The sequence below is a fragment of the Peromyscus maniculatus genome, chromosome X (assembly GCF_049852395.1).
Source record: "Peromyscus maniculatus bairdii isolate BWxNUB_F1_BW_parent chromosome X, HU_Pman_BW_mat_3.1, whole genome shotgun sequence".
NCBI classification, from domain to species: Eukaryota; Metazoa; Chordata; class Mammalia; order Rodentia; family Cricetidae; genus Peromyscus; species Peromyscus maniculatus.
This window is the reverse complement of record NC_134875.1, coordinates 98,997,084-99,024,679: the sequence shown is the minus strand read 5'-3', so window position 1 is coordinate 99,024,679 and position 27,596 is coordinate 98,997,084. Positions and strand designations below refer to the sequence as shown.

Genomic DNA, 27,596 nt, shown 5'->3' with positions numbered 1-27,596 from the left:
TCAAATAGTCACATTAGTTCCCAGATGTCACAGAATCACAACCATTATGATGTTGATAAGGCTATGAAAATAACCTAAACTCATAGTAAGCCAAAATTTTTTTTTCAGAGATGAAATTATGGAGAGGAAAAGATAAGCCTATTTCGCCACAGTATTCTGGCTTTGCTTTGACCAATTGAATGCTAACCATTTGTTTGGGAATTGAATTTCAAAAAAAAAAAAATAGAGTGCCAGATTGCTATTGAGGTCTTGGATCTTTGCCAGAAAGTCTCATTTCCAATCACTGTGGAAAACAACTCCCTTAGGCAGCGGTGGCATGTGAGACTAAATGTGTTGCAGTGAGTGCCAACTTGGAAAAACATAAAACTGTCCTAATGATCGGCTCATGGTGCCTTTGTGTTCAATAATCCTTGCTTAAGAATGGATTAAATTAATACTTTCTATAGACACATTTTTGTGTCAAGTTGTTCCCAAAGTCCATTGCTATTACTTGAATCCTGGCTCCTTTTTGACCTCTTGTGTTTATAGTATGGTATTTGAATATTATTTTTAGATTTTGTCAGATAAATGTAATGACCTCACTAATGCCCTGCCTCACACCAAAGGATAATAGAACCATGTTGCATACAAATCTATATCCTCTATCCCTGTTTTACCTCTCTAATGGATGGAAGTTTAATTTTCAGGGCAGTATTTTATCAAAGATAATGAATTTGGTTTTATTTTGTTTGTTTTCTGTATCCAATAAAAACGTCCATAAAATTAGAATCATTATTCTGGTAAAATGGGTATTTATAAATTATATTACCAAACATGTAATGTAGATATAGCAAGCCACCTCTGCAAGTTTTTATTTTATATAGCATAAGGATGATCATAAAGTCTCTTATCAACATTGAACAGTCTAAACAGGTTAACACCACCACCATTTTGTGCTAATGTGTGTAGTATATTAACAATAATGAACCTGTCTTTCTGCTGGCAAAGTTTTGAATAGCAGATGCCCACTATAATTAGTACTTAAAGACAGTCAAGAGTTTTTTCCACATAGTAACTGAACACCATTTTAAAGACTCCAAGTACTCCTTGGGAATATGTTCTATTAGTACATTTATTTATTTTACTATCTTTTGAACTGCAGTATATAACCCCTAGCCAACAGTCCTAAAAGGTTAGTTTTGATTATCCATAAATTGATAGGAAAATCCAAGGTATTCCCTGTTCTGTTTATATTTTAAAATATATGATCTGTCTATTAGGTAGTATGCTAGGGTCGGATATGGCTCCTAAAATATGAGTAGAATTATATTCACCGCCAGGTTAGAAAGATATTTTTACTGGCTTTGTTAAGGTTGCAGCATGAGTAATTGCACAGACTCCCCAGGGTTGCTGTACAGTGCAAAGCAGATAAGGAGGACTCCCTCCAGCCTATGACTATCACTTGAATATTCAGATTCTGCGATCCACAGAACAGCAAGGGGCTCCACTATGGCTCCTGAGATTTTGCTTTTATTTTTCGTTTGTTAGTTGTTCTTTAAAGACAGGATCTCATGATGTAACCCACACTGACCTTGAATTTGACATCCTCTTCCTTGAGTACTGGGATTATAGGCGTGCCCTAGTATACCTGGCTTTCCTATGCTATTTTATATATTGATACGTATATATGCTTCCAGGTTTTGTTTTTAACTACCAGAACATTGACCCCCTTTATGAATAGTACATATGCTCTGTTAAACATTTTTATATTTGAAATCTCAACCAAAATCCAAAGTAATTTTTAAGCACAATTAGCTCTCGATAAAATTTGCTGCACTAATAAAATTCAAAGAGATTTACAAACTTACATACCTTAATATAAATGCCTGAGTGACATTAAACATTTAATAAATCTTGAATTGATCTGGTGCCATCACTGTGTAAGTGCTTTCCCATGAATCCTCTTCTATTTCTCCCATATTTTGTTTAAAAAGGTGTGTATCTATTGAAAGAAATATTAAAACAGAATACATGCTCTGTTCTGTCTTTAATTTTTATTGGGATTTTAGCAATTCTGAGACTCTGTTAAGTTGATACATGGTGAGGTAGTAATGGCCTAATAAAGCATCTCATTTCCAAAGGCAGTACTTGAAAAAGAGAATGACTTACCAAGGTTGAAGAATTAAAATTAGACTCATAAAATATGGGACATGTACAAAAAAAGAGAGCTGTTAAGTACATCTCAGATTATCTTATTCTAGATGTTAGTTTTTCCAGAGTACCCACAGACATTATGCTCTTGATTCCATGTTGGGGGATTAATGCCAGGTCATGCCACATTATTATGAAAAGGTTGTTTTGATAGTTAACCCTCATTTAGTGGACAAGCAAAGATGGATTCTCAGGATCCCCAAATCTTTGTACTACATGTAGGTCATATTATAATTAGACTGCAGAGTAATTTGGAATGTAAAGTGGTTTTTATTCTGAAGCTTTCTAATTCAAATGTGAATGGTGTACCAAAAGGTCAAATCAAGAGTTTATTTTTCAACCCAAGTAAAAGCAAAAAGAAAATGGTCATATCCACCATAGTAGAGCTATTCTTCACAGCTTGAAGCAGGCAGCCAGTAAATGAAGGTTCTGTGTGGTTGTCAGGGTGGCTGTGGTGGTAATGGTGATTGTAGTAGGGGAGGTAGTAGTGGTTTGATAATAACAATGTAGTATATATAACAAAGTAAATATAATTATAGTAAAGACAACAAAGGGAGAGAGATGTATCCCATTACAAAGTTTTCTCGATGATGAGAGCCTTGTGTTTGTCTATAGAGTTCCTTTGAGATGTATTGGGAAGTTGAATGCAGCGTTTCACATTTTTTTCCATCAAATGACACCAGTAGGCTGATCCAGCATTAAGCTGATACTAACACCATGTTATGCTTCATTAACAAGGCTTTGCTTCTTCCTGGAGATGGATTAAAAATGGAACTGTGTTGTGTATAACTTCAATGCAGCTTCTGTGTTGTCTTTACCCTGAAATGGGAATAACTCCCCATAGTGGTAATCAGGAGATCAATACCTGCACACTTTGTAAAGTCTTTCTTTCTCTTTGTTTTTCAGGACACAATGTAGGAAGCCTTTTCCACATGGCAGATGATTTGGGCAAAGCGATGGAGTCCTTAGTTTCAGTCATGACAGATGAAGAAGGAGCAGAATAAATGTTTTACAACTCCTGATTCCCGCATGGTTTTTATAATATTCGTACAACAAAGAGGATTAGACAGTAAGAGTTTACAAGAAATAAAATCTATATTTTTGTGAAGGGTAGTGGTACTATACTGTAGATTTCAGTAGTTTCTAAGTCTGTTATTGTTTTGTTAACAATGGCAGGTTTTACACGTCTATGCAATTGTACAAAAAAAGTTAAAAGAAAACTACATGTAAAATCTTGATAGCTAAACAACTTGCCATTTCTTTATATGGAACGCATTTTGGGTTGTTTAAAAATTTATAACAGTTATAAAGAAAGATTGTAAACTAAAGTGTGCTTTATAAAAAAAAGTTGTTTATAAAACCCCTAAACACACACACACGCACACGCACATGCACACAAACACACACACACAAACACACACACACACATACACACACACACTGAGGCAGCACATTGTTTTGCATTATTTTAGCGTGGTATTCATATGGAATTCATGACTTCTTTTCTTTTCTTGCATATTAAAGATAGGACTTCCTCTAACACCACCAAATGACTGCTTCACATTGCTCTTTTGAGAATTGTTGACTGAGTGGGGCTGGCTATGGGCTTTAACTTTATACATCTATATGTCTACAAGTATATAAATACTATAGGTGTATAGATAAATAGATATGAAATTCTTCTTCAAATGTTCTTGCCACTTCCTAATGGAAATAAATTGCTTCTAGTCATCTGGACTTATCTGCTTGGGCAAGAGTGAATTATCCCTGGAGCCTGAGGCCAGGAGAATAATACCATACTAAAATATTGTCTAGGGCTCCAGATGTTTCTAGTTTTAAACTTTCCACTGACAACTAGAACTCGGAATTTTTTTAAGGATCATGTGAATGAATACACAGGACTTACTATATCAAAGTAATCTGTTGGTTGATATATTCAGCTTCCTGCGGCTGGCTATGCCATGGTTTAGATTTAATGATGTTTCTGCAAAAGAGCATCAGAAGGCATTTTTCACTCCTGGGCAATAGGAGGAAGATAGTAGGGGCTGAGGGTTGTGACTCCCCAGTCAGTCCCTGTGAGGGGAGCAGCTACTCTGTAAAAGAGTGGGTGAATATTCACAACTATACATACAAACATCTCTATAATCACAACTAAAGTGTTCTGCCCTCTTCTTACACTCGAAGTAAAGTGGGCAGATTTGTTGTTGTTGTTGCTGTTGTTGCTGTTGATTTTTAGATTTTAGATTTGGTTTTATCATTGTGATGAGTTTGTTTTAATGCTGCAAGACTTAAGATTATTGGTAAGAAAGTAACCCGATCACATTGTGACCCTGGTGAATATCAATCCAGAAGCCCATGAACTGCATTTGTCTGCTTTGCATTCGTTTTCCGGCAAGTAATTCCATACAGGATTGTGAGTGGGAAGGCACAACAATTGGAAGGTTTCAAGACCAAAAGAAAAGCCTCTCCAAACCCTTTGGTCAATTTGACAGGCTAAATTATAAACAAATGCAGATCATTGCAAAAGAGGAGAAAAGGTGAAGGTGAAAGCTGAGGATTGGTAGGAAAAGCTTTACTTACTCTTTCATGTCACTGTGTTACAGTATCACTTCAAAATCATTCTGTTTCGTAGAAATCACTGTCCTATTATTTTGCAAATCTGTTACCTCTAACATCCAGTGTAATTAACTTTTAGAGAGTGGATTTTGTCCATTATTACTTGTAATTATAACATCAAACACAGCTTCTCATGCTATTTCTACCTCACTTTGGTTTTGGGGTGTTCCTGGTAATTGTGCACACCTGATTTCACAGCTTCACCACTTGTCTGTTGTGTGGATACCAGTCTCCTTTTTTCTTTTATAATTTCCAAAAGAAAACCCAAAGCTCTAAGGTTAAAAAAATTGAGAATTGGTTTTAGTCTTGCATTATTTTTCTCTTTTATGTGATGCTGGACATTTTCTTTACCCAAGGGTTTGTTTTAACTAAAATTTCAAACAAAGGGTTACTTTACATCCTACTAAGAAGTTTTAAGTTTCATTCTAAAATCAGAGGTAGATAGAGTGCATAATTTTGTTTTAATCTTTTTGTTTTATCTTTTAGATATTAGTTCTGGAGTGAATCTGTCAAAATATTTGAATAAAAACTGAGAGCTTTATTGCTGAGTTTAAGCATAATTTGGACATCATTTTGTGTTCTTTATAACCACCAAGTATTAAACTGTAAATCATAATCAATGTAACTGAAGCATAAACATCACATGGCATGTATCATCATTGTTTCCAGGTACTGGATTCTTACTTGAGTATCATAATATATTGTGTTTTAACACCAACACTGTAACATTTACTAATTATTTTTTTAAACTTCAGTTTTACTTCATTTTCACAACATATCAGACTTCACCAAATATATGCCTTACTATTGTATTATATTACTGCTTTACTGTGTATCTCAATAAAGCACGCAGTTATGTTACAAAAAACTGTTGGTTGGACTGTAGTAGTTTGATTTTTCTTTTTATTTACTTCAATTCTCTTTTTGCACTTTTTTTTTCTTTTGAGGTGGGGGGAATCTCATTGTATTGCCTGGACTGGCCTTGAACTCCTGGGTTCAAGTGATCCATCCTGCCTAAGCCTCTGAAACTGCTGGGACTACAAGCTCATGCCCTGATTTATTTTATTTTTAAACATATAACACATCAATGTATTCAAAAATTTAAGATTATATGCATACTATATATACATACATACACGTATATGACATAAATAGAATCTACGTTTAACTACATACATGTGTGTCAGTTACATAAAAGCAGAAGAGGGACTATTTTGGGGGGATCATTCAGGGGAGAGGATAGATGAGTAAAGGTAGTGAGAAGGAATTTGAGCAAGATGCAATGATAACGTATGTATGGCAGTCTCCTAGGATTTCTATTGCTGTGAAGACCATGACCATGGCAACTCTTCTAAAGGAAACCATCTCATTGGGGTGGCTTACATTTTCAGAGGTTTAGTCCATTATCATCATGGTGGAACATGGTGTCGTGCAGGCAGATGTGGTGCTAGAGAAGGAGCTGAGAATTCTACATCTTGATCTAAAGGCAACAGGAAGTAAACTGAGACACTAGGCATGGCTTGAGCATGTGTGAGACCTCAAAGCCTGCCTCCACAATGACACACTTCCTCCAAAAAGGCCATAGCTATAACAAATCCAGATCTTCCAATAGTGCCACCCCCATGAGCTTATGGGAGCAATTACATTCAAACTACTACAGATAGTGTCATGATGAAAGCCATTATTTTATACACTAAAAAATTCATTAAAAATCTAGGCACAGTGGTGCAGACCTATAATATTAGCCCTCAAGATGCAGAGGCAGGAGGATCACCTTAATGTCAAGGCCAAGCAAATCTATGAAAGGAGTCTCAGGCTAGCCAATGCCACACAGTGAGATCCTATCTCAAGAAAAAACAAAACTCAAACTGATAGCACAAACATGTCTTTGTCTGTGGTGTGTGTGTATGTGTGTGTGTGTGTGTGTGTGTGTGTATGTGTGTGTGTGTACTTGGTGTATATGCTGTGTGTTAATTCGACGTATGGGTGTCATGGTGCTTATATGATTGCCCAAGGACAACAATGTGTGTCAGTCCTCATCTTTCCCCTTACATGAGACAGGATCTTTGTTTTTCATCAGCTCAGATACCAGGCAAGGTGGCTTGCAAGCTTCTCGGGGTTCTCCTGCCTCAGCCTTCCATCTCACCATAGGAAACTTGGAATTACAGGTATGGAACACCTACACCAGGCTTTACATGTGTTCTGGGTTAGGTAATCATACTTGCATAGCAAGCACTTTACCTACTGGGCCATCACCTCACCCCCTTGAAATATTTCCATTTCAGTGGGTTAAAGGCTTTCTCATTCTCTTCAAGGCCATATTCTCATTTGTGTAAACTATTTATTCAAGGTGTTTTTGGAGCATATGTAGGTTTTTAAATCTTTACCACTGAAAGTGATAAACAATATTATGCATGTCCTTACATCATTCCACTTGTACACAAATGTTCCCATAGTTCTCATTTGTAGGAAAGAAATGGCAGGATCAAAAAGTAAACCCCTATTGTTTTTGTAACTTTGAAGATAGGTTTTGTGCAGTGACAGTCAGAGTGACCATTTCGGTTTTTCTAAGTTTGTTTTAGTTATAACCAGTATTAAACCAGCTTGGAATTTGCCCCTTGCTCCTCAAGAGAATCTCATCATTTCTATATTATTACTTAAACAGGACCTCTGGGTTTGTGAACAGTAGGTGAGGAGCCATAGATGATGTCTCAAAGTTCTTAGGAGGTTTCCGCAAACATGGTCATGGCTACCACTAGACTGAGACCTCCTCCTCATCTCTGTCCTGCTGTGCTGCTTATTCTAGCAATGAAGATGACAGGGGGATGAATAACAATGCAACTCCTTGAGAGAGAGGTTACTTTGGTCTCCCATCAGTCTTGGTAGTACGATCCCCAATAGGGGTCAGATGCTTATGGGCAATGGAATAAAAGGGACAGCCTTTTCAATGAACTTAAATTAATAGGAAAATCTGCAACTCAAGAGTGACATAGGGTGGCAACTCTGATGGGAATCACTTGCTACCTTGTGGTGGGGTGTGGAGTGATGATGAGAGTCACACCCACCTGAGTGACTGCTGCATTGAAAGAGTATAGAGAAGGCCACATACCAAGAATAATTGTTAGCCTATTTGAGTAAATGATGCATCCTTCCTCCACTATCCAGATTTGCCTTTTCCACACTGCTCAAGACTGGCTGTTAATAACTGAGGCCGCTTCAATCCGTTGCCATGTCTGCAACAACCGTGTGGATGACTCTAAGGAACACAATTGGTTTTCCATTCTCTTCTTTGCACATGCTGAAGGGGACAGATTTAATAAAGTTACAAATTAAAACGGATCAAGCTGGCACAGATTGTGCACCAGCAAGCAAAATGTGTGTCTGGAGGAAAGCACCAAGACTAATGCACATGTTCTGTGGAACTGTGATGGGATTTCCCTGTGTTTGTAATGCTCTAATGGTGGAATGAATGCAAAGGCAGGCGCTTGCACACATGGAAAGATTTTGCTTTCAGAGTAAGTGGAGGAAGGAATTCAAAATTTTCCTGCAGTAGCAAAACCATGGGAGTAGAAACCACAAACACATTCAATGCCCTTTGCATTTCAAGGTGTTGCTAATGCATAGACTGATAACATGACACATCTCAGACAACCCAAAACAAATATAATACATATTAGGAATATAGAAGCTTGAGATATCTGAGAGTAGATTTTACATACAGAAAAGATTATAGTAACTCTCAAAGCCCAAACTTTATACACACATGAATATTTTAAATGTATTTGGGTAAATATTTAGCTCTTCTGTTCAACATTATTTTAAAATAATGTGAACTTAAGAAAAATGGATACAACAGTACCAAGTACCTTCATGTATCCTTTAATTAGATTAATCAATTATTTACAGTTGCCTTGTGTACTTACTTTATGATTCTTTTGATGAATAGATGAGAACGTGCACATGCACAAAACATTTTGAGATACCTACAACTGATTGAAAAAGGGCCCCTTTATACTTAAACACTTCTTTTCCATGTTCTAAAAGGTAGGACATTCTGTTGCATAAGTGCAGTACACTCATTAAAATAAAGACAAACAAATTTATTTTTAAAATAAAGACATTTAATATCACAATGCTATCATTGACTTCCCTTTTTATGTCTAAATGTCACTTTTGTTCATATCTGTTATTGTTGTATATTTTCCCCTGGCTTAGGAGCTACTCCACAATTTCATGACATTTCGGTGCCATGTCTCTTTAATCTCCTTTGATCTGGAATAGTTGCTCTGTCTTCCCTGCTTTAAAGACCTTGACATTTTTATAAGCACATGCTAGTTACTCTAGTATGTACCTCATTTTGTGCTTGCCGATGTATCCTCAGGATTAGATTCAGGGCATGCATTTTTGGGAGGAACACTGCCCAAGTGATATCACCTTCTCACCATCTCATACTAGGAGGCAGGTAACACTTGTCTATCCTGGATTAGGTGTTCACTTTGATATCTTAGGTAAGGTGGGGTCTTCGAGAATTCACCACTTGCTATACATGTTAAAACATTATTTTCTTAAATGTGTAGGTTCAACATATAAATCTTATTTTCCATGTATAAATATAGACAGTTTTTATAAAGTACCTTTCTGTGGCTAGACATAATCAAAGTGAGAAATCTAAATTCTTGTGTTCAAATGTGCATTGTACATTGAATGTGCTTTATTTTTAAGCCTCTAAATGTCTGACAGGAAAATCTTACACCACCGACCAAATTAGCACCCAATTCAAGTGAATAGAAAGAAATTTGTAGTTCATTTAAGTTCTCTGAATGTTCCCGTGTTACATAGTCTGTGGCCTGAGTCCAGTTTTCTTTATACCATTCATCCTAAGAGCACACATACGGTGACACATATCACAGAAATTAAAACCCAAGGCTTATCTAATTTGGTAATGTGCAAAGTTATTCAAATACTTCTCTTCAAGCAAACATAAGTGACTCATCAATTAAACAAAAACATATTAAAAGCCTCAAATGGAGGTAGGGATGTGTCTGCATGCTAGAGCACTTGCCTAACATGGCTGAGGTTCTGGGTTCTATCATTTCCCTGAAAAACAATAAAAATAAACCTATATATTGGGTTTCCTCTGACAGCTCTTGGTGTCGTTCTAAAATTCCCTAGGCTTTCAAGATGTATTTAGTATGGGAAGGTTTCCCAATAGTGCAATCACTGTGCATCCACATGGTCCCAAGTAGGCACCAAGGACTGCTGAAATCTAATCTCACATTGTTGAGAGCAGCCAACTAAGGCCTATCACCTCAAACCTCCTGAAGTTAAGCAAAGATGTCCTACAGTGACTCAATTTCTCTGTGTGCCATGATGCATAAACCCTTGGGCATTACCACGCTATGGGAATACTTTTATCATCACAAGGGTTGAGGTTACTAGTGCAATTCCTATCTATGTAAAAACTGAACATTCTACACATGTTATTGACATCAAAATCTCATCGTAGGCTATAGGAGGACAATGACAACTCCTTTTTAAAGGGAATGTGACAATTGTCAGCTCAAAACCTTTACTCCACGTATAACTCATACCCTGCCCTGTGTTCTTGGGTTCAATTAGCCCCTTTCCCTGTGTGGGCCTCCATAGCCATAGTTTGACCTGTTGTCTTGACATCATTGTTTATTAATACCACCCTTCCCCTCTTCACAAAATAGTCCTGGTGAGTAAGCATCATCTTTCTAACGTAGTATTTCTACATAGAGTTATCATTCATATTTGGGTTGGTGTAGTTCACTATGTGCAACCATTCATAACTTTGTAGTTTTCCCAGTCATTGTGATAACAAAACAGCCTCAACATAGTTCCAAGTACTTCCTAAGGAAGCACCAGAAAGTTATTCATTCTCTTCACTACCTGAGCGCAGGCTGTGTGTGTTCTTTTCACAGTTTCTTTAACTGGCAGGGGCCAGCCCTTAGCAATATTTTTAATGGCATTAGTTCTTGCATATACTTCCTAATTTGTCCAACTTCTAGTCACTTCTCTAAATCAATTCAATGTCTCTATCCTAGATGAAAATGCTGAACATATGATAAGAGCTAGTAAATTAGAAGGTATGTTTGCCAGAGAGGAGAAAGACACTATCCCAATTCACTTGCAATTCATAGTGCGTTTTCAACTTGCAGACGCTTGTAGTCCATACTGAAACATCCTGACCACACCATGTCTTGGCTTCAGGCCATCCACACTTCATCTATCTGGGATAGAGGGTGCTGAAGGCACACAGCTGTGTTTCTCTCAGGTACGTACTTGCCTTCGGACACAGAATTCCATGACTAAGGTAATTCCTCTCACAGAGGAAGACCTGGGGCCAGTGACTGGTTGATGCAGGCAAACAGAAACCCAGTTCTCTTGCCTCAATGTGGGAACAACTCAGAAGGCCATCTTAGTTTAAAAGTATGTGTAGAACCCATTGGAGCCTTAGCTTCAATCACAACACAGTTCAGCTGATTGACTACCCCAACTACCCTCTTTCACTCCCCTGGGTTAGATCTGTCATGAGAAGCTTGCAGGGAGTGAACTGCTGCAGTGTGCTTCCCCTGTAGAGCATGCTCCCTCTTAGAGACTAGTGCCAAGAAAGCTTAGTCTAAATCTTTTTATCATACTAATAGAAATCAGAGTAAGAAAACTTGCTCTTTTGACCTGAGAGCCATTTATGCCTTTTATGATGGTGACTCTGGGATTTATACCTATAAACTCCAGACCTGCAGGCCCAGAGGCCTTCTCATGTTTTCAAGTAGAGATCTCATAGTCCTTTTCTAACTTGTCCTGTCTAAGACCAAGCTCCCATTCTAGCCACTGTTGTTAGTATGCCACAATCTAAAAAGCTGTCTCCCCAAGCTGTTATGGGAACTCCATCCTTCCAGTTGCTCAGCCCTCCACCTTGAAACATCTTTTCATTCTATTTTGCTCATATGTACAATCAGTCCATTGGCAAAGCCTACTTGTTCTTATTTCAAAAACCTGTCTGGTATTTGTCTCCTTCTTCTGTCTCTACTTTTAATGCTCTGGTCTCCAACAGCTAACCCATGCTGCCATATCACCACACTAGCCTTTACTCTCTCACCTTCCACCTTTCTTCCTTTTAGACTATCCTCAAGACAAAAGTTAGGGTTATCATGTTAAGGCACAATCAGATCTTGCCATCCATTTCCGGGCTTAAAAATAACCAGTGGGTTTCCCAAGTAAAAGTCAAAAGTCCTGTAAGTTTACAAGGACCTACATCGTCCAGCCTGCACTTCTCTGTCTTTATGCCTATCCCTTCCCCCCCTTCTTCACTCTGTTCCATCCTTCTGTTACTTTCTCAACAGCCAGACAAATATAGCCTCAAAGCATTTATGCTTGCTGTTTTCTCTGCCCAATATTCTCTAAAGCAGTGGCATGTCCTTTTGATTTCCCAATTCCTTGAAGTTGTTACCAAAGAGTACCGTCTCGGTCAGATCTATGCTGGCCATTATTCGGAACTGAAACCCCAAACCATTATCTTTCCCTTTTATTTTTTTACTTCACATTTACTACCAGCTGACAGACTGATTTTTAGTCATATATTTTATGTGTCATCCCCTCTCTCAAAAAGAATGTAAAGTTTTGTAAGGCTAGGGATTTGATAGGATTTTTTTCACAATACTATCTCAAAGTACCTATAACTCTGAGCACAAAGAACATGTGCAGAGTGACTAACTAAAGTAGGAAGGAGTCTGTAAAATACACAGGAATAATGATATTTAGGGGTTCTACACATCAACTCCTCCTTCTTGCACATTAGTCATGTAGTTTTTATGGGTGGTGTTCAAAGCTCATGGATTAAAATGACAGCCAAGGGACATTCCATCAAAGAATCAGAGACACGAGTGCTTGGAAATAAGATCCTTAAGAAATTTATAAATAGAAGAACAGAATTTTCATACATAAGGAAAAAAGTCAGACAGATTATTTAGCATCTTTCATTGAATGAGATGACCAGCTGCTTTCCATCTCTACAGAAAAGAACTGAAGAAAAATAAGAGCTTGAAGAATTTGAGTGGCTGAAAAGATGGTTCACCAGTAAAGAGTGAATATTGCTGTCACAGATGACTCAAGCTCAGTTCCCAGAACCCACATCCAAGTTCTCCTTGCATACTCTTCCTATTGTGTCCAGCCTCTAGTCAATACTCTAAAATGATTTTATGTCTCTATCCTAGCTAAAAAGAATAGATTTTGAAATGAGAACCAGCTGCTTACCTATAACTCCAGCTCCAGTGGCTCTGCCACCCTCTTCTGGCCTCCAAGGGCCTCATATAGTGCCCTCCCACACATACACATGATTTAAAAATAAAAATAAATCTTTTATAAAAAAAATGGATAATAGAAAAAGAGAAACTTAATGACAACTACCCTGGATAAATATAGTGGCGTGGTGGTTTAAATCAAAATGCCCCCTATAGACTCATGTATTTGAATACTTGGTTGCATTTGGTGGAACTATTTGGGAAGGATTAGGAGGTGTGGCCTTGTTTAAGGAAGTGTGTCACTGGCGGGGGTGGTCTGTGAGGTTTCAAAAGACTAGCAGCAGGATTCCCCAATATTCTTTCTCTTCCTAGTGGTTTTAGATCAAGATGTGAGCTCTCAATGGTTCCTTTACTCCATCATCATGGACTATAATCTGTTGCTGGAGGGCTTCGTTCCAGGTTCCACCAAACCCTGCAGTCCCACAATCCACTTATAAAATAATCACTCAGACACTTATATTACTTATAAACTGTATGGCCGTGGCAGGCTTCTTGCTAACTGTTCTTTTATCTTAAATTAACCCATTTCTATAAATTTATACCTTGCCACATGGCTGGTAGCTTACCGGCGTCTTCACATGCTGCTTGTCCTGGCGGTGGCTGCAGTGTCTCCCCCTTCAGCCTTCCGCTTCCCAGAATTCTTCTCTCTTCTTGTCCCACCTACTTCCTGCCTGGCAACCTACTTCCTGCCTGGTCACTGGCCATCAGTGTTTTATTTATATAGAGCAATATCCACAGCACTTCCCCTTTTTCTCTTTTTTTTAAAAGGAAGGTTTTAACTTTAACATGGTAAAATTACATATAACAAAACAATTATCGAGCAAGAATTACAGTTACAATATTAAAGAAGATGTCCTATCTATCTTATATTTGTGAGTTTAAGGTTTTATATCTAACTTATCTTTTATCATAACTGAGGAAATTACAACTATCTAGTTTTCAACCACATCAAAGACCTGAGAAGGAGCATAATGGTACCTGAGAAATGGTAGATGGATGTAAGCAACTTTCGAGAATCTTGCAAAAGTAGACCAAGACAGCTGGCAGCCTGGACAGTCACCTAATGTTTCTCAGCATTGTTGGTGCATTCAAATTGGCTACAGGCCTAGAGTATCTGACAGACCATTTTCAGAAGCAGGAATTCTGAGAGACCATCTTACCCTGTCTTGGCAGAGTACAGTGGTCGCTTTCCTTGTGTCCCACTTGTCCAGAAAGGACAGCATTGCATTTGTACTGTCAGCCATCAAGGCAAGGGCAGTTCTTTACCCAGTAGGCCATTTTGTGCCAAAAAGACAAACTTCCAAATGGAAATGTCTTAGAAGCCCAACATTCTCTCGGGATCAATTGGTGCAGCCAGGAGCAATTGTGTCTCACGTCAACAGAATTTTAAGTTATTTAAATGCCATATTCTCTAGGTCTATGAAGTGTTTGAAGATTACCTATCTATCTGAAATATATCTATGTATACCTAGAAGATTTAACTAACATGGCTACAGATATGATTATCATAGATGACTAATTATTAATCTATTTTTAATTATCCATTACAATTTTAAATGAGTTACATAAACATATTACCTCAAACAAGAATAGAAATATATATATATATATATATATATATATATATATACAGTATAACAAAATTAACTTCAAGTTTGTATTAATAAACTAAAATTTATACCAATGTAAAACATTTTAAACAAGTTGTTCTTTAAAAGTAGGTTCATTAATCTACCCTTTTATCTTATCATCTCCATATCCGCCTATATGCCTATATCATATCCCCTTTTCTTTTTAGAAAGAGATCACATTTATAATCAACCTGTTTTAAATAAAAATATTGGTTTTTCTCTGTCCCACACCAGAGGGCTCTTATGATTTGGGACATAAGAATCTCTTAACCATTTTTTTTAAAGCAATATATCTGGGTTTAGAGGGGGAGTGAGCCAATTCCACCTCTAAAACCAGCTTGGTATATTTGGGAATTTGGGCGTAGCATCTCTTACTACTTCCTGCTGGAGGGGGGCGCTGTATCTTATGGGGACGCAAAGAAAATTTTAGGCTTATGGTGTAGTCCTTGAGGCTGTATTGTGTGAACCAGTTGCCTTGAAACTGTTCTGGATGTTGGATCATCTGAGCCATGGTGTCATCGGAGACCTTTCAGGGGGTCTTGGCTGGTCAAACCTGATGTATCTTAATCTGGAACAAATCCATAGCCTCTGGCTTTCTGTGGAAACAAAAGCAGAACCTCTTTTCCAAAGTAACATATCCTTATATCCAAATTTTGAAGTCAAGGTACCTTTAAAATTTACATTTTGGCATAAGTGAACAGCTTTTACAATCAAATGTTTTTCTTTAGTTATGAATATCAAAGACAACATAATCCAGATTTTATGTGTGATAGCCATCTTTACATGGCTTATTACCTTCACTGTTTTTTTTAAACACTTTATTTTTAGATACTATTTGTTTATATAACGGTATATTTTTTTTCTTTTAAGCCTACGTACATTTTTACATGCATTATAAACTATTTCATCTGAATCAGTCTTATTGTGAACTTATTGTTTTATACTGTAGCCTTTTAAGCCTGAAACGGCGCTGTGGCTGCTGGCTCCACCCACTTCAGCTTCCCAACATGGCGGTGGTACATTTTCCACCAGCTTTGGGAGCCATCAATTCTCAGAAATAGTGGGTCTATGCTTCTTATCCAAGCAGCGTGTAGCCCAGAAACCTTTTTTTTTTTTTAATACTAGTAAAGACTAAATCTACCACACAGCATAATGTGCCGCTGGCAGATGCCTCATTTCCGCCATACTGCCGGTCAAATGCACACGCCAGGAACCCGCCAGTGTTGAAACCTGCGTTTTGTGGCTTCTAGCTGCCCGTATGAGACAAGAAGCAGGAACCTGTTTTTGGCTCTGTTTAGAATTGGTTATTAAATATTTTCAGGTTTAAGGTGGAAACTCGAGCCGTTGGGCGCCATTTGTTGCTGGAGAGCTTCTCTCCAGGTTCCACCAAGCCCCGCAGTCCCACAATCCACTTATAAAATAATCACTCAGACGCTTATATCACTTATAAACTGTATGGCCGTGGCAGGCTTCTTGCTAACTGTTCTTTTATCTTAAATTAACCCATTTCTATAAATTTATACCTTGCCACATGGTTGGTGGCTTACCGGCGTCTTCACATGCTGCTTGTCCTGGCGGTGGCTGCAGAGTCTCCCCCTTCAGGCTTCTGCTTCCCAGAATTCTTCTCTCTTCTTGTCCCACCTACTTCCTGCCTGGCCACTGGCCATCAGTGTTTTATTTATATAGAGCAATATCCACAGCAATAATCCTCTGAAACCATAGGCCAAATTAAATGTTTTCTTTTATAAGTTGCTTTGGTCATGTTGTTTTATTACAGCAATAGAAAAGTAACTAAGACAATTGGCTTTATCTTTTTCTGGGTGTTATTATAGGGGGACATAATACCTTTTAAGTTTGGTTATATTTGATAACAATGTAGGCAAGATAAAGACTAAAACAAGAATGTAAAAAGGTTTTCATACAACTATTTCCTTCTTTTGACCCTCTGGCTTGTCTTATGCCTTGACCTGTTCAGTCAAGGGCCTTTCTAGCATTTTAACAAATTCAAGTCAGAGCCTGTGCCTTTGAGGTGGTGTTAAATTCTTAATTCTTTTCTTCACCTCCCCTAATTCCCTTATTATGTTTCTTTTAAAAATTATTAGCATCAATCTGTTTGTGGGGGCCCTTGCAGTGGGACCAGGATTTATCCTTGGTGAATGAATTAGCTTTTTGGAGCCCATTCCCTATGGTGGGATACCTTGCTCAGCCTTGATGTGGGGGGGGAGAGGCTTGGTCCTGCCTAAACTTAGTATGCCAGACTTTGTTCACTCTCCAAGGGAGGCCTTACCCCCTCTGAGGAGTGGATGGGTGGTGGGATGGGAGGAAGAAGGGGGTGGGAGAAGGATAGTGAGGAGGACATGTAATTAAATAAAATTATTTTTAAAATGCTATACAATGCGTTGATGTAGTGATAGAAAACTTGACCTATTTGTAATGTGTGGTATATAAAATTAATTTAGCTGGGCAGTGGTGGCGCACGCCTTTAATCCCAGCACTTGGGAGGCAGAGCCAGGCAGATCTCTGTGAGTTCGAGGCAAGCCTGGTCTACAGAGCAAGATCCAGGACAGGCACCAAAACTACAGAGAACCCCTGTCTCAAAAAACCAAATAAATAAATAAATATAAGATTAATTTAAATTTACAACTGTAAAGGGGCTGTGATTTTTTAATTATAAAATCACAAGTCTAAACTGGTATCAATATTCAGAAAATAAACATGCAGTAGGTTTCAACTTCAGAGCAGTTGCTTAGGATCTGAAGTTACAAAGGATGGGTATATAATATTATGGTCCTCAGTGTAAACTAGAGGAGTTAGATGGTAAATTATTGACACAGGTTCCGACATAGTATTAGCACAAAGCAGGGGTATTATTCAAATATGTGAAACCCAGGAAAAAAATTCAAAGATCAAATCCTCACAATGCATAGAATAATCACATTTACAAGTACCCTTTAATATTCCTTTGTGTCTGTTGTTTGCAAGAGGCCTTTCTTATTAATTTGATCTTCTGAGTAAATTAATGTTCCCTGCAATGAGTGATGATCATGAAAAGATCCTATATGGATTTATCAGCCAGATGTCTAATAAAGTATCATGCAGCCCAAGTCTTATAATTGTCAATAAAAAATTCTACATTTCTGGTCACATTTAGCAAAGCTTATTTAACAGATGAGCATTAGTGAAGCAGCCTGAGTCCACCAACATCCCCACCTGAATACCAACCTAAAAGAACACTTCTGTAGAACACATTATATATACTAGGTCATAATTAATTTGTGGTTGGACTTGATTTTTACATAAATGAGTCAATAAATTAAACACATAATATATTCATGAACTTGATAGATTTGTCTAACTCCCCCTTTCATTAGAAAGGCGGGGTATCTGGAGCTTTCTACTAAACATAACAGATTTCTAAACTATGAAGAAGAAGAAATGAAAGATTCATATTAATAGTAAGAATTGTTATGTTAATTATGAGTTATTTGTACTCTGTACTATTTTTTGCTTTCTGCTGAATAGTCATTATCTTACTCCATGTTTCTCTTTCAAATCATTTGGAAAATACAAAATGAAGAAGCTGAATAAGGAGATATACTTCAACATCTGCATTCTGAACTGTGAAATTAAAATGACCATGTAAATGCTGCCCACTCAAAGCAGAGTCACAAAAGTTTCTTTGAAATATGATACAGTCAGAAGAAGCTATCAATAACACTAGTAACAAGCAGACCACAAAATTTTCAGTCAGTAAACCCAGCACTAGTTTATCTCTATATCACAGTTCAGGCTTCCTGTTTCTTATACCACCATTTCAGAAGCCTTTGCATCCAACCACATGAATCAGAACGAAGACGTATAGAAGATATATTAGGATACATTAGTAAAACAGACAGATTAGCTCTATTCATCTTCTCATCAGAAAGAAATCATCCAGAACTTCACAGCCTAGTGCAAAATAGGCTAGGATATATTTTTTTCGGGGTGCCTGGGAAAAGGAATTAGGTTGGTCAACATCTTGCCAGTCTTTCGCACAGAGGGAAAGAATTCAATACACTCGTTTTCATGAAAACAATGGTGTATATTAAGGTTAGGTTCCCATTTCAACCCATCCAAAACGCAACTGATGGACAATGCTAGTAGAGTAACATCACAAAGATTTAAATGACACCTCTGCAGAGACTGAAAGCTCATTAGTATTCAAAACAGACATTATACATTCCACTAACCCATTCGTCTTTCATTAGCTAAAACATTCAAGCCCACCTGTGGTAAACATCATTATAGGCATTAAGCAAGCAGAGATCTACTTTTTCTTTCAGTGACAATGAGACGGACATCTTGTCAGCGATAAATAAGAGTCATGATACTTTTAGGAACTATGTTGCTTGCACAGTCTAGGAAAGAGAGACTAAACACAGGCGGAATACCAAGACAGGCAGTAGGGGAAGTAGATACCAAAAGGCCTTGTGTGTGTGTGCCATGGTGCTAAGAGTTTCAGCTCTACGTGGGGATCCTCTGAAAAATAACCACAGAAGCAACTCAAGCAGACAGAAGCTTTTTAATATCGTTCATTCTGCCTGTTGCATAACAAACCAGCACACTGCAAGGAGAAGGCTGTAGCTCCTTTATGGCTGCCCTTGTTTTGCCGTGAAGAACATTTTGATATGGCCATTTTATCCAGAACATTTTGACATGGGGCAATTTTGAGACAGTCTAAAAGCAAATCATTTCCTTTTTACTTTTCAAAATGAAGTGTTTTGTTGTTTTCTCCTTCTGATTATATGTTCACTGTGAAGTATTCAGAAAATACATAGAGGGAAAAGAAAACTAAAAATCACCCATAATCCAGCACTTAGGAAAATTGCTGCTACCATATTCTGGGAATATGTATCTATAACTTTTTCTAGGCATACTTTTTTCTAAGAAATGTGATAATAGTGTAAATGCAGGTGACCTTGTTTTCTTTGTTTAGTAATATACTCCCACCAGTTTTACAAAGCAAAAAGTCTGGTATTGTAATTTTTAGTCTCTTTCTCCCTCTCCTCCCCCTCCCCCCTCTCTCTTTCTCTCGTGTGTGTGTGTGTGTGTGTGTGTGTGTGTGTGTGTGTGTGTGTGTGTGTAAGTCATAAGATAGCTTTGCAAGAATCATTCTCTCCTTCCACCATGTGGGTTCCAGTGATGGAATTCAAGTCATTAAGATAGATGGCAGGTGTCATTCCTCACTGAGACATCTTGCCATCTACGGTATCGTGATTTTTAATGGTGAAAGAGTAGTCCATTTGTTTTATATTCTATACTGTGACCTGGGAAAGTAGATGATAGCTTAAGTTCTAAATCCAAATCGTCTGGCTTCATGTCCTAGACCATAGCCAAAATATTACAAACGTGTTGTTGTTTTCCCTGAGAGGTCAAATAATATTTTGGACTTTGTTACCTAATGTAATCATGGTTCTATTGTTTTTAACTAGATAAGCAACTTTTATTTACTCTGTGGATTTTCCTGCATGCATCCCGATTGCACCTACCTTCCTGTCCCCCTACACCCACTCTCCACCCTTGCAATCCCCCAAAACAAAACAAACTTTAAAAGAAACACCCCTCCCCCCCCCCGCAAAAAAAAAAAACACGAACAAATCAGTCAAACAAAACAAGCAAACAGAAAAGGAGAAGAATCTTGTTGTGGAAACTGTGGTGTGGCCTGGTGAGTCGCACAGTTCACCCTTTAGTCCTTTCGTGTTCACTTACAAGTGCTCACTGCCATGAATCATTCATTCATCTGGTTCAAGACCTCTGACCTCTTCTACACCATCGATAACAGGGTCTCACTGGGGCTCCTCTTGGATACCCTGTTGCTGTCCCATGTCATAGAGATTCTGCAGCTTGGGACCTGTAGGTTCATCCCCTTCACATGCTCCAACAGTTTGTAGATGAGGTAGAAGTTGCAGTGGGCTAACTCATAGGCCTGGTTCTGGGTCTGGGTGGTAGCTGGCCTCGTCAGCCTGCCAGCCTTCGCTCATCCTAACCACGCTGGTGAGCTCTCCAGCACTGCCTCTGCCAGCCCACCCAACACAGCCTGCAGCAAGAAGCAGGGCCTGTTCTGCTCTCAGACCCTCGAGTCCAGGTCCCCCACACTCACACCACCTGAGTCAGCACCACTGTCTTGCCCAGGCAAGGTGCCGTGCCCTCTATTCCAATTTCTGTAGGGAGCCTATGAGGGGGAGGGTACGCGGTCAGCTCTCCTGCTCTCACACCATCACAGCTGGCTCACCTATGCCCCTGACAAACTAGTCAAGCTCTAGTCTGCTGCCCAAGTGGGGTGCAGGGTTCATTCTCCTGTGTGCTGCAGCTGGTAAAGGGCAGGGCTGGTTCTCCCACTCTTGACCCAGGGATCAGCTCTGTAGCCCGCCATGGGTAGCAAGGGGTAGAGGGGTATCTTTCTCTCACCCATGCCACCATATGGCATGCAAAAGTTGGCGGGGGCGGGGGCAGGCAGGATCCGCTCTGTTGCTCTCACCACCCTCAGGGCTGTCTCACCTGCATACCCAACAGTAGGATCAGCTCTAGTGTGCTTCCCAGGTGAGGTGCACACCCGTGGTGAGGGGTGGGGCCTTCTTTCCCGACTGCAGGGGGTCATCTCTCCTGTTGCAGTAAGTATCCAGCAAGGGGCAGGGCCAGCCATCCCAGGGAGCCATGAACTTCAACACAGACCCCAGCTGCAGCAGGACCACTGACCCAGAAATGGCCCTCAGAAGTAGCTCAGGCCTGGGCATCACCATGACCCCCCCACCCCCGGCAGCACAGGCCACCCAGATCAGTATGGCCCTGGTGGCACCATGGCCGTTGAAGTCCAACATGGTCTCAGGTGACTGACCAGACCCCAGTCATCCTCAAGGCCCTTGGTAGTAATCAGAGCCACAGACATTAACTCAGACCCTGGCTGCTTGTTGAGCCACGGACCCAGACATGGTCCTCAGCAGCTCTGTGGCCCCAGGTGACAGTGCTGGTCACTCAAATCAACACAGCTCATATAGTCAGGGTTCTTTTTTTTTGTTTTGTTTTGTTTTGTTTTTTTGTTTTTGTTTTTGTTTTTCAAGACAGATTTTCTCTGTGTAGCCCTGGCTGTCCTGGAACTCACTCTGTAGACCAGGCTGGCCTCGAACTCACAGAGATCCACCTGCATCTGCCCCTGGGGGCTGGATTAAAAGCATGTGCCACCACCGCCCAGGTAGTCAGGGTTCTTAATAAAAATAGAATATAAAGAGAGAGAACCAGAGCATGTGAGTGATTGACATTAACTTACTTTCAGAAATTCACTTGAGTGATTGAAGAGACTAGCAAGTATAGACTATGCTAGCATGTAGAGACCCAAGGAAGAGCTGCAATTCAAGTCTAAAGGCAATCTGCTGACATAATCTCCTCTCTCTCTATCGAAGGCAGTGTTCTTTTTTCTTTTTTCTCTTAAAACATTCCACTGACTTAATCAGTAACCCATAGATTAGGATTTACTCAGTCCACTGAGTTGAAAGTTAATCACATTTAAAAATTTTTACAGAAGCATCTAGAATAATACTGAATTGAATTGCTACTGTTGCCTAGCCACATTGATACATAAAATGAATCATCAAATGGGCCATATGGCCTCTGTTTGCAATGTTGACTTCAATGTTATATATATACTATAGCATATACAAGAATAAAAATAGCTATATGTAAACAAACATATATAGCTGTGTCCTAGTAAAGCTATTTACAGAAGCAGGTATGAGGCTGGACATGATCCATAGGCACAGTCTGCTGCCACTTTTCCTCAGCCTCTTTTTAAGTAGGTGATATTGGATAGGTAAGCTCTTTAAGCACCACTTTTCTGGTCTGTGACAAATGTGAGCCATAATCCAACTCAAAGGTTAGGATTACAATTTAAAACAGTATTCATGGACCATTCAGCATGATATCAGACACATGCTATATGCTTAATAAATTTCCCCCTCTTTATGATTTACTTACTTAATACTTCTCGAGACCTCCATCTCTAGTACCATTTATGCCTGTGGCTTTGCCCCATCTGGGAGAGCAGAGAAGGAGCTACAAGCTGTTGCCCACTTTCCTCTGCATGGCCCTTCTGTTTTTCCATGATTCCCATCTGTCATCCCTTTTATGATTCTGATGCTTTCTCTTTCTCTCTTTGGAATACAGACTACTATCTGTTGCCATGACTTCTCCCATTCGGGAAATTGCAAGGAGGCAGCTTCAGAGCTATCATCTGATCCTTAAAGTTCCTGACATTTCCCTTCATAGTAATAAATTAACCAGAACGTAATAAATTAGCCAGTAATAACTCTGTGAAGGCAAACATGTGCAAAGACCACTCAGTTTTAATATATCCAATAGAAAACTTTGACTTTGGTTGGATTGCCAAATCAGTTGGTGTGCTAATCTGCAAAACTGGAATTACACTTTGTTTTAAGTCACATCTTTATGATCTATTGGGGTGTCTTTCTATAAGGCTCCTTTTACCTTCATTCCATATTAAATTACTTGTACATATTTTATAGTTTATAGTTGTTTTTTCTATTGTGGTACATTTTCTTATTGATTTGTAACATAGCTTGTTATATTAAGGACAACAGTCTTTCCATTGCTTATAGTACAAAATTTTTTAAGTTTTAAAGATTGTTCATATTTTCCTCTATAGTCCCAGGCTTTTGTGTTGAACTTACAAAGTTCTCTCCAAAGATCCTGTAACTTTTCTTTTAAGATTAACATTATCTGTTTTATGTGTTCTCTGGGGAAAAGCCCATAATAACTGAAAGTTTAATGGTTTGTAAAATGTACTCAAAGGTCTAAAATTGCCTTTCTGGTGAAGATGGCAATGGAGTAAAAATGGTTTCCACTGTAATTTCTGAACTTTCCTCTCCTTGCTTTATGCACTTACTTCCTCTCACTCTGTCATTGTCTCTCATCCTGAATAAGGAGTTCAAACTCTGAGAGGAGCTACATTTGTTGGCCCGGAGAAGCCAATAGAGGAATATAGAACCCTAACATCCACCCACAAGACACACTTCTGGCCATTTTGGACTCCAAAAAGTGACACAAGGAGTAAGAGAAACACTTAGTTTCCAGAGGCATCGGGGGCAGAGTCCCTACAAATTTTATCCAGAACCTGGCATCAGGGATGCTTATCAAGGCAGGATTGTGCTTAGTGGAGCAATTCTGCTAGGGAATTCGAGCTAAGTGATGACTATCTTAATACCAGTTATCTTGACATCCTCGTGTACTTCAGTGAGCCTCTTAAACTACCAAGAGGGGCTCAGCTAATTGCAACTTCTAAATCTGGCTGATACTGAAACCAGAATAGTATAATGGCTATCTGTATTGGTTTTGTTAGGCTGGTAAGCTTTAAAAAGTGACTATAAACCCCAGCATAAACCCCTCTTAAGATATTTTAATAATGGCCTTTATTTGTGCTCTGATAGCAGAATTGGCTAGATTCCATCCACCAAGTCATACCTTCTACCCCTCAAACCATCCTCTAAGTGATGCAACACCGAAGATCTTACTGGTTGCATGGCAGTGGAAAGGAGCGAAGAGCGCATTCTGTCACCAAGGAAGCTGTAGCAGTAGGCACAGTAGCAGGAATCAAATGTCTTGTAGCCAGCTAAGGAAAAGAAAATGAGATTTTTTTTGTGTGTGGTAATGTTGGAAATAATAATTTTCTACACATACTTGAAACTCATTTGGTTGCTTTTGTGTCTGAATTCTTCTTTTACAGAGATCCTGAAAAACACAGGGTCGTATCCAAGGAACTGGAATTCAAATTAAAAGAAATTTTCTAGAACATGTACATGCAAGACATAATTAAGATACATGGTTACATTATGTTGAAAATATGACTTGTTCTCTTATTCTAAGAGTATTAATTTAAATATAGTCTGTTCCAGGGTATACTTTTTAGTACAAAACTCATAATCCATTCTTAAAAGGCAGTAAGTGAACATTTGTGAAAAATTGTGGTCCTGTCTCAACAAACAGACTTTTCATGTAACTACTAACCATAACACATATTAGATTCTGGGAAAGCTCATGAGAAGTTTATTTTTTAATGGAAGCTGTATTTAACCTATCCTATCTCTAGGAAATTGACTTAAGGGTGAGGTAATACCTTAGGTAAACAACTTAAGAAGTCTATCCAAATTGCTCAAAGTGCTTTGCAGACATGAGCTAATTCAGTCTTGTAAATAAGTTTCGGTAATTGGATTCGTGTCCACTGTTCCCTTTGAAACTGTCTCATGGGAAACATTTGGCTACGGAAAAGGTGTTTGTGGAAATGCAGGCTGATCCCCAACCTCAGGACACCTTTGGAAGTCAGATAATATCCTCAATTTCTAAAGCTAGATCTGCTTGTTATGGTATAACATTTTCCTGCCTTGGTCTTTGGGGACTTCCAAATGAGGAAACAGCTGTGAGTATATGAGTGGTGTGTGTGTGTGTGTGTGTGTGTGTGTGTGTGTGTGTGTCTGTCTGTCTGTCTGTGTCTGTGGTGTCTGTGGAGGGAAACACCTGGGGGAAGGAAGCTGGTGATTGTTGGGTTCCTTCTGAAAACATCTGGAGACCACACAGATTTGGGTGATTTCTGTCTTTACCTTCTTTGAACTTTAGAGCTCCTGGGTAATGCTCACAATTCGGTTGAGTAAAAGTGATTGCTTTGGATGTTCTCTTGGAACAACTATCAGACTATTCTCATAGGACCCCACTTTAAGATGACTGGTAGCAGCCACTGTGGTAGGCATGCCCACCCTTATTGCCCATTCATACCCGAGGCATTTGTCTTGCCAGTTTTGGGCAGTGTTATCTGGCTCTGACACATGCTCTGTTCTTCTCTGGAAACTACCCTCACTGGAAGATAATGTTTTCTCCCAAGCTATGGCCCCTTACTGGTGTACAGTCTTGTTCAATGACTGGCCAATGAGGCATTGATAGAAGGCCCTCCCCCTACCCCCAGTGTGAGATAATTCTTAAGGAACATAGCAATTTTAAAGCTCTTCCCTGTGCCCTGTCCTACTTCCTTTAGTTTCCCACAGATGCCTTCTCTAGAATGTTCTTCAATGAACTTCCATCTCAACCTCTGCTTCCAGAGAACCCAACCTAGCATACCTGCTTAAAGTACAAGGAAACATCTAGAAGAGTCAGAATAATAGTCATACAGTCTTACCTAATTTACTTCTTATAAATTTGTGTTATCTACAATCAGATCACCTCTGAGGGGAGTGCTGTCTAGGCTTGCCCACTTGACTGGTAGTTATAGCTGCCCAGGCCTATGCCAAAAAGTGGTTCCAGGAGGGGTATTTGTCTACAGAAAGGCCAGCAGATTTATCACAGGGCACAAGTGTAGTCATTCCTGAGGAAATTAGTGTCAGATGAAACTTGAAGAAGAAATAAGGGGGAAAGTAATAAATATTGAGCACCTACAAAACATGTAAGGGAGAACTGATGAGAGAAAAAAAGGGAATAAAGCTCCTCCATTGTGAGTCTCAAGGTCTACCTCGGGAAACAATTAAAGAAGGTATGATAAGTCATATGAGGGAATATACCATGCCACTGCAGTACGCAGCCAGAGCATATGATCATAACAAGTGGAGAGTTAGGACAGGAGAGATTACAAAATGTATGCATATATGGACATGAATAAGCAAGTAATGGACTAAGGAAATGAGACTCTAAGGAAATTAATCCAAAAAAATGATAATCTGCAAAGGAAGGAATTTACAGGAATCTAGTCTATTTATACTGCTGAAAAGACTGGAAACAACCCAAGTGTGCAACAATAGGGGAATGATAATAATAGAACACCACAAAGTAGTTAAAGTGAAAATAATTAATACTGCATCCATTTCTGGAAATGTGATGGGAAATCATATTAAATGAGGAAAGCAGAAATGGGGTACACATTCTCTTGTAGAACTATATGAAAATATGCATCTTTGTAAGCAATAACTTGTAAAAATGTGTGCTGCAAAGGGACAGGACTTTAATGGCTCATGTTTCCTTTCTCTATTGCCTCCGTCCATTATGTCAGCTGCCTGATCTGATTCCTGTAACTTCCTCTTTTCTCTATCACAAAAGCATTGGCTTTGCACATGGCATTCTAAAACTGCTCATTAAACCTTCTATTTACATACAGAAAGCCCTGATCTTCACAACAGTGAGGAAAAAAACATGGGAATACCACCCAAGGAGGAAAACATCTTAGAATATGCACCTAAAAGTGGGGTGAACATTTGAAAATGCTGTAAAAGATGGACATACATCAATAAAATTATAGTATTTTTAGAAAGCATTTTTGATAAGTTAATGTCTTCTTCAATATACACCATCTATGATACAGTAATTACTATTCTAGGTTTTATCTAGAGCTTCGTGGCAAATATTTAACAACCGCTCATCTGGGGAGAAACATCTTAAGTCTGTAGAGTTTTCCAATTTGTAGGCTGTAAATAATCATCTCTTAATTACAGGTTACCAACGGGACCTCAAGTGTTTCTTTATATGAAAGCATGGCAGTCATATAAAGCTTAAATGCAAATGTTCATAGCATCTTTTTTTCAAAAATAGTAGAAAAGCAGAAACTATTTAGCTAGATGTTCATCAGCATATGGGCAATAAATTATAATACAGGTAAACAACAGAGTACTTCTTAGCAGTGGAAAGGGGTAAGCCAGTCCTGCACTAAACACCCAGTGAGTCTCAAAATGATCATGTTGAACGAAAGGAGACATCTAGACTATTTAAAGCATTGTAATAGAAAAACAGTGGTTGTTCAGGTCTTAGAGGGATG

General features: G+C 38.8%; 1 protein-coding gene across 15 annotated transcripts in view; it reads left to right on the top strand.

Annotated features, from left to right (window-relative positions):
* The window catches only part of Dmd (dystrophin), a 2,251,111-nt gene extending 2,245,437 nt beyond the window's left edge, over positions 1-5,674 (top strand). For all 15 annotated transcript variants that reach the window (XM_076562037.1, XM_076562042.1, XM_076562041.1 and 12 more), the window contains one exon: positions 3,097-5,674. In XM_076562037.1, the coding sequence (XP_076418152.1) occupies positions 3,097-3,194 (98 nt within the window). In that variant the 3' untranslated portion in view covers positions 3,195-5,674. The remainder of the gene's footprint in view (positions 1-3,096) is intronic.
* The last annotated feature ends 21,922 nt before the right edge of the window (positions 5,675-27,596 follow it).